The sequence below is a fragment of the Colletotrichum paranaense genome (genome assembly GCF_030867605.1).
Source record: "Colletotrichum paranaense strain IMI 384185 chromosome Unknown Scaffold_8.1, whole genome shotgun sequence".
NCBI classification, from domain to species: domain Eukaryota; kingdom Fungi; phylum Ascomycota; class Sordariomycetes; order Glomerellales; family Glomerellaceae; genus Colletotrichum; species Colletotrichum paranaense.
The window spans coordinates 1,152,031-1,166,754 of record NW_026848966.1 but is presented as its reverse complement, the minus strand read 5'-3'; the positions used below and the strand labels follow the sequence as shown (position 1 = coordinate 1,166,754).

Sequence of the window (14,724 nt, the reverse complement as noted above, 5' to 3'; positions counted from 1 at the left end):
AGGGGGTCGGATGGGCTGCGACCTCGATGGGGTCGTGCAATGAAAAGCCAGATGGGGGATGAAGGGCTTTTCTGGGTCGGATGGGCGAGTGTGAATGGCACGAGGCCCAGCGGCTGACCGTACTTTAATATTGGCTGGCCGCGATTCTGGTCGTTCCCCGCGGGCGGATGTCACACAATGCAGGCCGGTGCGTGGGCGCTAGAGGTGTGGATGCGATGCAGGAGCAAGCTGCAAGCTGCAAGCTCTTGGGCAAAGGTACGGCCGTTTGCTCGGCAGACAACGACTATTGAAGATGAAGACCAGGGGTGGCAAGCGGGATGGATGCGTTGGTTCCGGGCGCCATCAACGAAAAGTGTGATCGGCGGGAGGTAAGATGTCCAGATTGCCAACGTCGCCGCAGCGCTAGTTCTTGTCGATGTCGTCTGAGTCGATGTTCAGACACCTGAACGAGGGAAGCCGTAGGCAGCTGTAGAAACAGGAAACGACTTTGCAATACCGTCGGGGTAACGTCCTCGGTGACGAAGACTGTCTGTGTACCCGGAGGTTGTCAGTCTAGAAACGTAAGCGGCAGTCGCGGCCTCCATGGCGTGGAAGATGCGGTTGCTGACGGCCACAGATATGCTTCAGTAACTTCTGGAACAGCAGAACTGAGCTTTCGTTGGTTCGGTCGTGCCATGTGCCATGAGATGATGGGAAGGACCGGAGAGCGTAGGTAACACTACTCTTTGAACAGCTGTCATTGGAGCAACGCCGGAATGACGGCAGAGCATTTTGAGGTGCGATCCGTCAAGTTGACCGCCGAAGGAAACATTGAGATGGAATTGACCAACAGCTGGCAAAAGTGACCAAGAAACTGCAAGGCGAGGGCCTGCAGAAGCTGCATGGGTCGGCACACATGGTGGACAGGTGCATATTGGGGGCGGTTGATGCTCTTGGTGGCGGTCGAATAGCAGAGTGAGAAGAGGATGTGACGGGCAAAGATGTGGTCGACAACTTTGACAGAAAGGCCGATGGAGGAGGACGAGGGACGGCGGAGACGGTCGAAAAAGGCGGGAGACCCCCGGCATTGCAGCGTGATTCGCAGGGTTGGGAAAGGGAAAGCTCCAGTGGGGTTACCTTCCCGTTCGGACCCCAGCCACTACGGGCGGTAATTCGGTGGTTTTGGTTGGCTGGGATACTGGATTGTTCTCCACTATGCGCGTTTGTGTGCCCCTCCTTGCGCTAGTCACACCGTGGTACGTGCCCAGACACCTTCCGTTGACGAGCAGCACCGACCCTTGGACCCAATTGGACCACTGGACCTGCCCGGGGATGTTTGGCAACTGCACCTCACTCTATCCGTTCTTTTAACCATATGGTAAAACCAAGCTTCCTCTTGATGAACAGCTGTAACAAGATTCTTTGTTCGCTCATCAGCCGGTACCTGACTTCTGTAATGCACCACGTTCCTCCGAGGACGAAAACCTGCGACCTGCAATCGCTTGCTTGGACCACTCCAACGTCGCTGACAGATGACCCGTCGTACTTGTCCAAGAACCCCTCTTCTTTCTCTCTCTCTCTCTCCCAATGCTACAATTGCAGCATTTGAACATGGCATTCAAATCTTTACCCGAGTCAAGCACACGGTGAATACCTCCTCCTGGCCGCCTCTTTCCAACCAGATCTGGAAGTCCAGATTACCGTGCATCCCAAACAGGCGAAAGCAACAGAATTCGACCCCGCCGCCCAGAACCGCCAACCGCCAATAGCCTGGCTAAAGATGTGACGAATCTCCTTCGATCCCTGGTCCCAATAGATTGGGCTGCCAACAACATGTCCACCTTCTATGGCTGGCTGGCATATGCCAACATGTCTCCCACCACGCCTCACACCGTTCGAACCTACGATCATACGGACATGGTCAGACACCCTGCTGTCATGCATGGCCTTCCAAGATATTGTTCAAGATGCAGATACCATGCAAGCACATCATTTCTCATCACCAACCGCCAAGAAGCAAACACACGTCGAGATGCGATACCTATTCCTCGTCGTCTACGCCGTCCGAGTTCCAACACTCCTGTCCCAACCGCCTACTGTCCATCCGTGACCCGGCCACGGAAGACAAGCAAACGTCCCAGTCACCAGCCCGGTCTCCCGCCCGTCCCGACCCTCTACCCAGCGTGATCAGATACCGGGCTGACCCTTGCTCTTTCCTGTTGCCCAAATAGTTTGATTGACTGAGGCCGCTTCCGATTCGCCCCGCCAGTTGCTCCTCACACGACTCCATAAGTTGAATGTGAGCTGGAAGAATGCTCGACGACTGCCACTTTCTGTACAGCATTGCCACTAAAACCACATTCGTAGACCATTATGACGAAGGCAAGTATTATACATGACAGAATATCAGATTGCTCCAAGCTATCTAGTAAAGACTACTACTACGTGTATCAAATTCCTCTATATTCGCATCAAACGTATGTCCATCTCACTGCCGCTGTCAAACAACTATGACGCGTCCGACGTTACGCCTCATCCGCAGCCTCCTCAGTTCTCAAGAGTTGTGCTTAACAACGCTGGCCTGACTCCTTCGAATTCCACCACCCAACCCTATCGTCATGTTCCAGGAGGCAATGTCCCCTGTGCTATCATTAGTCCTCTTGGTCATTCAAGGGATCGTCCCACTATCTCCCCAATGTATGATGGGGAGGCTGTAGGGCTCTGTTTACTTTCTGAAGTTTCCGGTGAAAAGCTTTCGGTCTAATTAGCAGAGGGAACGAGCTTCACCTGCAGCTTAGAAGTAATCAGGCTAGGTGAGTGACCCAGCTGCATCTCTACTTTACAACGGAGGTCGTCGAATTCCACGCTACAGGGCAGCCCTGACGTGAGGAGCATGGACAGTCCTTCCCGAGCATTCCTCGATACCTTACAGACCACGATGGCAACATCTGTTTCCAAAGATGAAGGGGTTGAGAACTTCTGCACGAAGCCTTTATTGAGCTCGTTTTTCAGCGCAGACAGACACTGCTGACTGTGTGGACATTCGAAGGCCGGGATGACCACCCCTTCGAGGTTTGGGAGGTTTCCATCTTCAAACACTCTCTCACAGAGTGGACCATCCAACCCGCCAAAGCTGTTGAGCCACTCTGAGTGATCGTGTTGTCCGTCTCTTTGAAGTGAGTGGTCCGCGAGAACATACAGCCAGCGTGTCTTTGGTGGCAGCCTTTTGATGATTGACCAAGGAGCGAGTGTTTCAGGTAACCTGAGCAGCTCGAGGTTCCGGCAACGTCCCGTCGTCACCGCTGCAATCCAATCCTCGCGGTCGTCTACTAGATGCCAGGCGAGGTCTAATTCCCGGAGAGTCTTTCTGTGCGCCATTATGTGTCGCAAGAGCTCTTCACGTTCTGCTTCGTCCCAGTCGGCGTTAGCGAGGCAATCGACAACTTTTGTAGGCCTCGACAGGCATGCACAATATGGGAAAACGTCGACAAATCCGTCACATGGACGTCATCGCTCTCTAGTTGCCGCAAGTGCAGGTTCCTGACGCTGGACCAATCCATGGCGGACCAATCTCGATAGTTGCCTGCGAAGAAATCAAGATGGACTGTCTCGCGCCGCGGTGCTGATTCTAGCAGACGTCTCGCGTCGCTGCTGCCCGAGTACGGGTCATCTTCACCCGTAGCATCAAACGTTCCAAGTGTGTTCTTGCCGAGCCGAATTTCCGTAAGCGCATCGTAGCGTGCTGGAAATCCGACGCCAGTGGGGAGACATCTTAAGAATCCTTTGATTTGGATGGGTAGCTCCAAGGTCTTGATGTTGCGCACCTGTAAAAGTACCATCATCGCCAAGACACGAGTCCGCTGGATGCCCGGCTGCAGCCAATCGTCCGTCACTTGCAGTCCGAATTGCTCCGCGGCGGCTTGCAGGAACGCCATCTCCGACGCCGTGAAGGCCAGCCCATCCTCATCCCAGGGCCGACTTGACGCTCCTTCGTCTCTTTGGCACCGATATAGAGAGACTGCACCGCCAACGGCTGTCACGGGCGGCTGGAACCACTGGAGCTAAGTGAACAGCTGCCGCTAGAAGGACCCAACGTCTCAAGAGATATGGCTTCTATCAAGACAAACATTCATGTCAACTCCATTACCTCACTTGATGAGCGCCTTGAACCTGTGGTAAAGCCTTAGTCGGATGTCTCTAATCTTTGTCAATTACCAAGAGCCTAATGGTAGAACCTCCAATATGGATGGTTGTCCATCTGACCATCCTCGTCATAGTCGATCACCATATCTCGAGGCGGTTTCCCAGACTGCCGATCTCGCCTCCTATTTTCCCTGATATTCATCACCGTCACAAACGCGGCCCCAACACCAGTCCAACACGTAGCCGCAAACAACGTCCAGAACCCCTTCTTGTAGCTCGGCCCATCCGTCGAAGGGAAGAGATACCCCGTCGCAATGCCCATTGTACTCCCAAAAGACTGAAACAACCCCGTCGCGATCCCCTTCTTGATATCACCGCAGCAATTACTCGTGATGTTGCCAACGCTCAACGTAACACCTGACAAAATTCCAGACAAGATCAAAAACGTCGCGCCATACCTCGCACTCGCAGCCGTATGCGGCAACACGGCAAGCAACAAATCTCCAATAGCAGCAACAACAGAACACCCCACCAACAACCCCGAACACGACTTCACCCGATCACTCGCCCACCCGACAACAAACACCATGACAAACGCAACACAATACGGCGGCGCCGTCATCAACTGCGCCTTGACATTATCATACCCAAACGTTGCCACAATAATCGGCGTAAACGTCGCAATCGTGTACGTCTGCAGCACCTGTCCCATGTAAATCGCAATGTTCAGCCACAGCCGCCAGTCCCCCGTCAGTTGCGCCGCCGTCGTGCGCCAGTGGACTTTGCCGTGCGTGCGGTTACCGTCACGCATCATCCGCCAGGTGGCGACGTCGCGCTCGCGCGGGGTGAGCCAGCGCGTGTTGTGTGGGCGGTCGGGCAGGACCCAGATGCAGGCTACGCCGAAGAGGATGGTGACGAGCCCCTCGATGACGAAGAGGGCTTGCCAGTGCTTTATGAGCGGGTTGGAGATGTTGGAGACGCCGTAGGCTACCCAGCCGCCGAAGGCGCCTGCGAGGGGGGTTGCTGAGAGGTAGACGCTTATGCGACGGCCCCATTCCTGAGATTGTTAGGTTTTGGGGACAAGAAGAAAGTATCAAGAGGTTTGCGGGAGTAACTCACAGCTCTGGGGTAGAGAACAGTCGTCAGATACGGCGCCCCGGAGATGAAGGCCGCTTCAAAGATGCCAAGGAAGAACCGGATCGCGAACATCCCGCTGGGACCGCCGGCAACAGCTTGCAGCGTCGCAAAGATGCCCCAGATGATCTATGAGCTTAGTGAGCTTTCGTCCATGTACTGATACCCCTCTTGCGCATCAAACTGACCATAGCCGTAGCAAGGTACACCGAAGGCCGGATATACCTCATCCCAATATTCGTAAACAGGTCAGAAATCGCCGTGCCGACAAAGAACATGCTCACGGCGAGAGAGAAGTCTCTGCTCGTGAACCCAAGATCTTCCTTGATCCCCATCAGCGCCGCGTTCCCCAGCGCCCCACGGTCCAGCCAGGTGAACATGTAGAGAATGAGCAGGAAGGGAGGCAGTCGCATATCAATCTTTCTCCGTACGCGTCTCTCCTCCTCTGGCGTCACAGGCGGATCAAGGTTGTTCATCCGCGCTACGATGTCTTCGTCTGCGTGGGCCTCGAGGGGTGCCTCTGAGTGCGATCCGCCGGTTTCTTCATCGTTGAGTGAGCCATTTTTGTGTAGGCCTTTGATGTCCGTGGATTTCGTTACTTCTGCCATCATGTTACGCGGGCGACCGTCGAAATCTTGAATACAGTGCCTACGAGGCAACCTGAAGGCCTCCTGGTGAGTAAAAGTGGTCGTAGACAGTTCTCGATTCTCTCTTCACAATAAGTCAGAGATACCTGCATAGGAACTGAGTTTCATACGTCTATATTAGCGATGCGCGATGATTGTCGACAGTGTTGGCAATTACAAGCTTTAGTTTCATCCCAAATAAAGTCCCTGTTGTCAACCTTTTTCCGTCGAGCCGCATGCCGCGTTGAGAGTTTCTCGACCCCTCCTCGGCCTGTCCCGCGCGTACAAACACCCGAGCTCCCCAACTTCCCCCGCACGCGAGACCGAGAAGCGGTATACCAAAGTCGGCCAGTTGCATGAGGTGAAGCTTGATTCGCACCGATAACGCATGTGAGTGAGTTGTTCCACGAGTATCGGTCGGCTACGGTGCCGATCCCTTCTCGGTTTCAATCCCCTGCGCAAAGAGTATGAGGAGAATGGGACTGGTCGGATCTAAGGAGATCCTTTCAATTTGGCCGCCAGGTTGAGCATCCACGGGAATGAATAGCTCGTCGAGCGACACAGAAGAGAACAAGCGGCCTCGAAGCATTTTGTACGACTTACAGGCTCTAAGATCTTGGCTACGAGGTTTGACATTTGTATCTTTGCCGATTACGGGAGGAAATCCGCACCGAAGTCGGATGATACCAAGTTCAGTTTTCCATGAAATGTTTCTCTCAGAAGGCAGCATAGAGCAGCAATTCAAACCTTTTGAGGAAGAAACAGCAAGCCAAACGCAAAGTATAATTGATTTGAAGGAATGACAAAATACTGTAGCCTGCTTCAAACTCGTGTGCCAAGAGACAGGGTTCATTGTGCGCGCCCTGCCGCAAATGACTGGGGTCTCAAAACCAACAAATCAACGATTCGATATCGTAGTCGGTGGTTTTAAGATCTGCTCGTTCATGCCGAAGTTATCAAGCATCACGAATCACCTTCAAAGTATCGCAGCTATGTCCCTTTCTCGAGAGATGTGCTCCGGCTTGCCCGAGGAACGAGACGCAGTTGGCGATGCCGGACCACTTCGACGGGAATTATAACCCCCGATCCTCAGCGAAAGGCCAAGGCCCATTGAAAATGTAGTTTGGCTCTTCTCTCGAACTCTAGGCTCTCGAAGAGTATAAAAGAAAACGAAAGTCGTTACATTACGATGGTTGCAGCTTAGATCGAGAACCCAGGTCCTCGTGCACCTTTACACATAATCATTCAGCCAACGTACACGATGAAGTTCACGTCAACGACGTGCGGCCTCGGTGCCCTTCTCACCCTTCTCGTTCCAGCTCTAGCGGACGAATCTGCGCGCATCATCACTTTCCTCACCCGAAAGGCTGGAATGACGGAGCAAGAGTTCCACGATCACTGGACGAACACGCATGGCCCCCTCGTCGTGCCATGGGCTCTCCAGTACGGCGTCAACTGGTACACACAGGTAAGTGACGTGATATCATTACCCAATCCTTAATCAAGAGCCTTTGGAGCTCACCGAGATGGATTCCACAGTACCACACCACCGAGGCAAATCGCACGACCCTTCAGAAAGCTCTAAGGCTGCCGGACGAATACCTCTTACAATACGACGGAGCAGCCGACTTCACCGTATCGAGCATCGAGCAGTTCTTGTCCGCTTATGCGGACCCTTACTACAAAGAGGTCATTGAGCCCGACGAGAAGTTACTGTTTACTCATAGTGGAGATGTGATGGTATTGCGGGGCTCGCTGGGATGGACTACAGACATTGTTGAAAATGGCGGAGCTGTGGTGGATGCCGCAGGTGCTTGTAGCAAGTGGCGAGAAATTCATGGAAGTGCGGGAAGGGGGTGTTGATGATTCCGACGCGCCGGTCAAATCTACCTTATGGGCTGATTTTCTTAATGACACCGAGTCGTGAATGTTTTCTCTCTCAGCTAAAAAGCCTGGTTATCGAGGCTAGCTCTTTGGGACATCACCGAGCAATTAGGATGTCTCCTAGACTTCGTTCGCAAAGAGTATCATGATGAGTGGACGGGTACTTCACATAGAGCTGAGAGCCGGCCCGGTGTTGGTACTTCTACACAGCCAATAGTTTGGTCTTCAAGTGGTTCGTTGGGTAATTCATTGCCTCGCATTGGTCGCTTGAAAGTCGTACCTACATGCCATACCCTAGCTCAGCACCGGGCCGGCTACATGCGCTTGCGGCCCGTAGTATTGAACCTCAGATTTACGCCAAATACGCGGGGCAAAGGGTCGAGAGTCACCTAACGATCAAGAAACAACATTTCGTGGATAAAATCTTGGTTGAATTTTATTGTTTAGATCTCTGCTTCAACTCACCGCGCTGCCTTACCAGGGCTGAAATCTGGTTGCCCAAGTCCGAGTTCAACGCCTTGAATCCCTCGACAACACCTTGGCGATCACCCTCGCCCAACTCCTGGCTCATCTTGAATTTGCCCTGCAGCCTGTCGATGGTAATCTCGATGCCAATGATAGCCATTTTAGACAGATCAATGTACCGTTGCGGGGCATCCGAGATTTGCCACGGCCCAGGACGGCCGTCTTGACCAGTGTATCCCATGATTGACTGCTCTCCCAGTTGTGAGAGATCGTGGAGCTGCTTGTTCAGGAAACTCGACGTCTCCTCGGCCTTGGACTCGTAAAAGATCTTGGCGCGGCCATACGCCTGTACCGCGGCGTAGTTCCAGGTCGGCACGACTTTGGCCGTTGTTGGCTTCGTCTCGACGTAGAATTTCGGTGTCACATAGGAGTGGGCGGGTGCGGTGAAGAGGACCAGCACCTCCTGATCGAGAACGTTTCCGGTCCCAGTCCGGTTTTCTGCTTCTAGTGACTCAACCATCGCCTTGCACTGAGGATTTGCGCGCGCCATATGACCTCTTAGGACGCCGAGCTCGGTTTCAGAATCATCTTCAACATCCAATACCCAGGGGATATGGCTAGACTGGATGAATGGGTGATCGGCTGATGGTATGGCTGTTGTGAGGACGCCGAGGGGATAGTCCTTGATGAGTTGACGAAGGACCCGGATGCTGTTCTCCACGTGATCTTTCCGAAGCTGCATGGTGTCGAAGACAAGGAAACAGGCACATAAATATGGCTAAATGGCGTTGTTGTTCGTTGATAACGATGGGTTGTAATTGATAGCGCTGAAGTTGATCCAGTGACGGCGGTTTATGTCGGTCTACCGGCTTTATAGGGCCGGGCGCTTCCGTGTATTTCCTCTAGTTCCTGCCGGAACGTAATAGGACATGGGTTTGAAAGGGCGTGCTTGCGGTCCACTAATTATGGTTTCTAATGTCAATTGCGGAAGTTTTCGCCTCCGCAGGTACTGGCAATGACTATGTCACAACCACATCTAGAAAGTATGTTCATTAGCCTTGTTGGCACGGCGCCAGAGGCCGGAAGGGCTCGATCTTCGACGACCCCATTTCCTTGTAGTCAATGACCCCAGCCACTTACCACTGTACTCGTGTTTAATAAAGCCCGTTCCGCAGTCTCAAGAGTAGCTTGGCCGTCACTGTCGGGAGCCACTCAGCCCTGGTGACTTGAACCCCAACACGATATCTCTGCGTGAGATAGGTTAGATAGCTTCGGTGCGGGTGACTCTTGTCTGAATCCGCATGGAAAGTGCACAAGCAAATGAGATTGCATGATCAACGGCCTTTACATATGTACGTACTCTCTGAAGAATTTCGAGGGATGTTGTTTGACACAAACCGCCAATCACAAGAGACTGATTGCATCCGGGTGCAGAAACCCTGACCCCGTCGACAAGACGGTGTGGATATGATGGGCCTGGCTTGGCACCGGCTCCAATGCCGCTTGTCTGCCGGAATAGAAGTGAGGGGACTGGTGGGTACCAGGATCAGGAACCGGCGGTCGGGCCAGCCTTGTCTCCCTGATATGAAAGGTTTCGCACTCTCGACGGAGTGATCCGATGAAGTCACGCTGTAGACTGCGTATTGTATAACAAAGAGATGAAGTAAATCATACTGCTGTACTGAATACGGAAGCATTTTCAATGGCTCCTTCGGTTTCCCCAATGGCCGCCACGTCACCAGCTGACCAATGTCCCACCTGCGTGTGTACGATCACGTGCTTGCCATTGGCGGACAGGAAGTCATGAATTGGCAGTAAAGAAGTGAAGAAGGGCGACTTCTCTTGGAAGGGGGCCTTTCACGAACAGATAAATAGATATAAGTGAAATCTAAGAAACATAATTAGCTGGCTGGCTGCAACACTCAGTCGCGGGCAATAGGGCTGACACGGAAGGTGGAAAAGGAAAGACAGGATAGTAGGCGAAACAAAAGTAACACATATCCTAATGCTACGTCGCTGATGTGTTTAACACCACGATTCTACAACAACATTTCGGAGTCGTTCAGCCTCTGCCCATGAGCGCTGTCAGGCGCGCACCGAGACATATCCTCTTATTTATTACTTCGTACTCTTTTGCTATAAGGTATTACTCGTACTATTTCGCCTTCCCCCGAGATTAATTTATAACTACCCTATTCTTAATACTGTAAGCTTTTTTTAATTATAAATGCGAACTATTGCCCTACTCGCCTAGCTCCTCGCGCTTATCCTTATTTTTGTTATTAAAATTTATTACTATCGTTTTTTTATTATTTAAATTTGAACTCGACGAAGACGACTTACCTCTAGCTCGTATCTTTTTACTCTCAGGGCCTTGTTAGCAGACCTTAGAAGCGGGGCGAGCCTTTACGTTAGTACTCGTCCTCGTCCTCGTCGTTACTATTTATTTTGACGATTTCTTGACTCGAGGATGGGATTTGAGCTGTGGTTATGCATCGAGATAAAGTATTACGTAATAGGGATAGTAACCGTATCTTACGAAGTGCCCGTTACGTACTAAATTATATATCTATTTTTTGTATTATATATAGTAGATTTTTTCTAGCTTTATAAATAGAAAAAATCGATCTTAACGGGATTATACTTTTAAAAGAAATTATATAATATAATATACTTTTTAATTATATAATATACGTAATATATTTTAAATACGCGCTTAACGTAATATAGTAATTTTAATACGAAAATTACTATTTAATTCGGGATAAGTAAGCTACTTTTTATATAGCGGTACTAGCTAAAAAAGTTAATAATAAAGGTTAGTTATAATAATTAGCTATAATAATTAGTTATAATAATTAAAAATAGCCTTTTTTAATTATAGAGGTTCTAAACTTTGATAATAACGTAGAGGTTTTTAAAAAAAAGAGCTAAATAGGCTAATATCTATTACTTTTCGTATTAAAACTTATAAAGATTTCTTTTTATTTTTATTATTTTTAATATTACTTAGAGCTACTTTTTATTTAAACTAAAAAGATTTATTAAATAAACTTATTAATATATAAACTACTATTTAAATAGTTAATTAAATAACTAGTTAAGAAGTTAGCTAATTAAAATACTATTTTAATAAGAACTTATTTTAAAAAGAGAATTAATATACTAGCGTCGTAAATTGATATATAAGCGTCGTTCTTATACGGGCGTCGCTATTTTACTTTTTAATTAGTTTAAAAGAAAATTATTAATATAGTTAAATTTTATTAAATACTTATAAAATATCCTAAGCCTTTATTTCTTTACTTTTTTATACTTAAGTTATATTATTAAGCCTCGAAATTTAATTTATAATATTTATTTATAATAGTTTTTATAATTATAATTAAAAACGTTCTTTAGGGCTAATTTTAAAATAATACCCTTATTAAAAAACTTCTCTTTTTATAAGAGCGATTATTAATTAATTACGGTCTTTTATTATTATTTAACTCATTATTATTATTATTTCTTTTAAGAAATAATTACTTTAGTATTAATTAATTTTATAAAATTAATAATTTTAAAAATAGTACGACTTTATTACTAAGCTCTTAATTAATATATTATAAAATATATAACTTTTTATATAATAGTTTTTTTTTAGCTTTATAAGTATAAAAAATCGACTTTAATAAGATTACGCTTTTAAAAGAAATTATATAATATAATATACTTTTTAACTATATAATATATATAATACATTTTAAATACGCGCTTAACGTAATATAATAATTTTAATATAAAAACTATTATTTAATTTAGGATAAGTAAACTACTTTTTATATAGCGGTACTAGTTAAAAAAGTTAATAATAAAAGTCGACTATAATAGTTAATTATAATAATTAGCCGTAATAATTAAAAACGGCTTTCCTTAACTATAGAAGTTCTAAACTTTAATAATAACGTAAAGGTTTTTTAAAAAAAGGCTAAATAGGCTAATATTTACGTACTAAAGCTTATAAAAATTCTTTTTATTTTTATTATTTTTAAGGAATTAATATATGGGCGTTGCAAATTAATATACGGGCGTCGCTCTTATATAGGTATCGCTATTCTATTTTTTAATTAGTTTAAAAAAATAGTACCTCTTTATAAAAACGGTAAGGGTAACTATACTAATATAGCTATTTTTATTATCCTCTTTAACCTAAGCTCTAATTTAAAATTTTTAAAAATAAGAATACTACTATAACTTATGTACTCGTTCGGAACTACTATATTACCTATTTAAGATTTATAAATCTTAAATAAGCTAATAATATAAGCTTTTATAAATCTTAAATAGGTAAGGCTTCTTTTTATTATATATTTAAAATATATAAAGAGTAAATTATAGCGACGTTTACTTAACTACCTCTTCTAACGTAGTTATAATAATTTATTATTATTATAAACTACTTTTTATAAGCTCCGTTTTTTCTAAATACTAGGCTATATTAGCTATTTACTTATATAATTCCCTATTATCTTCCCCCTACTAAGAACGCTAAACTAGCTCCTTATTTATTGCTAGGATAAGCTTAATATCTAGCTTTAACTTAGCTAACTTATCTTTTTTATAAACTTAGTTAGTATTAACTTATTTTTATTCTTAAATAAGTGGCCTGATTTTTTATTATTTATACTTTAGCTATTATAAATAGTACGGGCTTAACTAACTAACCGGCCTTTTTTAAATAAAGCTAGTTATAATTAAATAGGCTATACTATATTTTTTAGCCTATTACGAAAGGATATAATAATCTTAAAGTTAAGGATTTAGTAATATAGATCTAAAGAAGACGTCTCTTAAAAATACTACTAAGAGTATACTTCTTACTTATTAAAAATAGCTAAATTTAATATTTTAAAATAGATTTTATAGTAATATAAGATACTTAGCTTAATTAAAATAGTATAGTCTAAACTATAAAATCCGAGGGGGGCTAAGAATAGCCTCTTACTAAATAGTATTACTTTTTTTATAAGCCGGCCTTACGTCCTAATAAAAGTAAAATATTTTAAAAAAAGTCTTATTCGAAGTTTACTTAGGTATTTAAAGCGAGTACTTATATACTCCTAGTCTATAAGTACCTCGTTTTTTATATAAGCTTAGTAAAAGCGTAGCTTCTAATTACTAATTATATCCTATATAACGTTAATAAGCTAATATAAGTAACTAAAACTATTTAAAAAATAACCCTTAATATTATTATTACTTAACTTAATATTAGAAATAATACGAGTACTAAAGTTTTAGTATTTTTAAATAAAATAACGGGCCTATTATGCTTTTAAAAATAGGTATATTACGTAAAGGTACTAAAGGATTAGGTATTAATTATTAATATTACGACCTAATATATATAACTAAGACTAGGGCCGGCCCCGTAGGCTTATAGCGGCTAGGGTATACTATATATATAAAAATATAGAATATAGGATAACTCTTACGGAACGGAAGAATTATAAGATAAGTTACGTAATAATAAGAAATAAAAAGGTCCGTATACTAAGAATATAGACCCCGTCTTTTTAAAATACGGAGCCCGTATATTTAAAATACGGGGCCTATTAGAATAATATATAAATAAAGGATATATTTAAAAACGAGACTTATATATAGTATAGATTTAAGCTAGGCTTAAGGATAGATTTTTTATAGCTTTTTTAGTAATTAACTTAGTATTAGATCTTATAATCGCTTTTAATTATTTTTATTAAAAACCCTTTTTAATAAGACTACGATTAATTACTAAAGCCTTACTTATTTTACGACTTATAGATATAGCTTTAAGGAAGCTATTTACGATTATAATATTATTTACTTAGTACTCGTAGCCTTAACTTTTATTAATATACTTATTATAACTAGTTAGTTATAATATTTTAATTACTCTTATTTAATAAGTTAACCCTACGAGACTTACTAAGTAATAAAACGAACGACGATATTTTTTAAGACCTTAAGTACCCCCTTATTTAATTCTAAATAACTTATTAACTTAGCTAGCGAGTTAGTTAGGGTTAAAGATAACGAGATATTTAATATTATTTATAACTTTAATAGTAATACGGTTTTTAAAAAAGTAAATTATAAAAAAATGCGATATATTATTAAAAAAAGTAATAAGCGGAATAAAGAACTCGTAGAGCTTTTTAATAATAACTCTATTTAAATAGCTATAACTCTAGCTAAGAATAACGAAAATATTACTATTTTTTAAAATATAATTAACAAAACTATAACTAACTTAAGGATTAAGAAAAGAGAAATAAACGACTTAGAATAAGAAATTAGAACTTTTTAAGCCGCTATTAGTATTATTAAGACCCCTATAAATAAATAAAAAAAACTTAAGCTTAACGTACTTATTACTTTTAATAAAACTACTAAATACTTTAAGGGATTCTTAATTTAGATTAGAACTTATTAAACGTTCTATATTACTAACTTCTATAATAAGACT

The 14,724-nt window shown here is 44.0% G+C and overlaps 3 protein-coding genes across 3 annotated transcripts; 1 reads left to right on the top strand and 2 right to left on the bottom strand.

Moving 5' to 3' along the window:
• Nucleotides 1–3,356: 3,356 nt before the first annotated feature.
• On the bottom strand, nt 3,357–5,867 carry CPAR01_10224 (major facilitator superfamily transporter; the record flags this gene model as incomplete). Its single annotated transcript, XM_060494485.1, has 4 exons — nt 3,357–3,975; nt 4,215–5,179; nt 5,242–5,385; nt 5,445–5,867. The coding sequence occupies 4 exons, from the start codon at nt 5,865–5,867 to the stop codon at nt 3,357–3,359; spliced, it is 2,151 nt and encodes a 716-aa protein (XP_060346667.1).
• Nucleotides 5,868–7,143: 1,276 nt separating this feature from the next.
• Nucleotides 7,144–7,745, top strand: CPAR01_10223 (uncharacterized protein; the record flags this gene model as incomplete). Its single annotated transcript, XM_060494484.1, has 2 exons — nt 7,144–7,350; nt 7,422–7,745. The coding sequence occupies 2 exons, from the start codon at nt 7,144–7,146 to the stop codon at nt 7,743–7,745; spliced, it is 531 nt and encodes a 176-aa protein (XP_060346666.1).
• A 457-nt stretch (nt 7,746–8,202) lies between these two features.
• CPAR01_10222 (uncharacterized protein) lies at nt 8,203–8,973 on the bottom strand (the record flags this gene model as incomplete). The annotated part of the gene is made up of 1 exon (XM_060494483.1): nt 8,203–8,973. The coding sequence occupies one exon, from the start codon at nt 8,971–8,973 to the stop codon at nt 8,203–8,205; it is 771 nt and encodes a 256-aa protein (XP_060346665.1).
• Nucleotides 8,974–14,724: the final 5,751 nt, after the last annotated feature.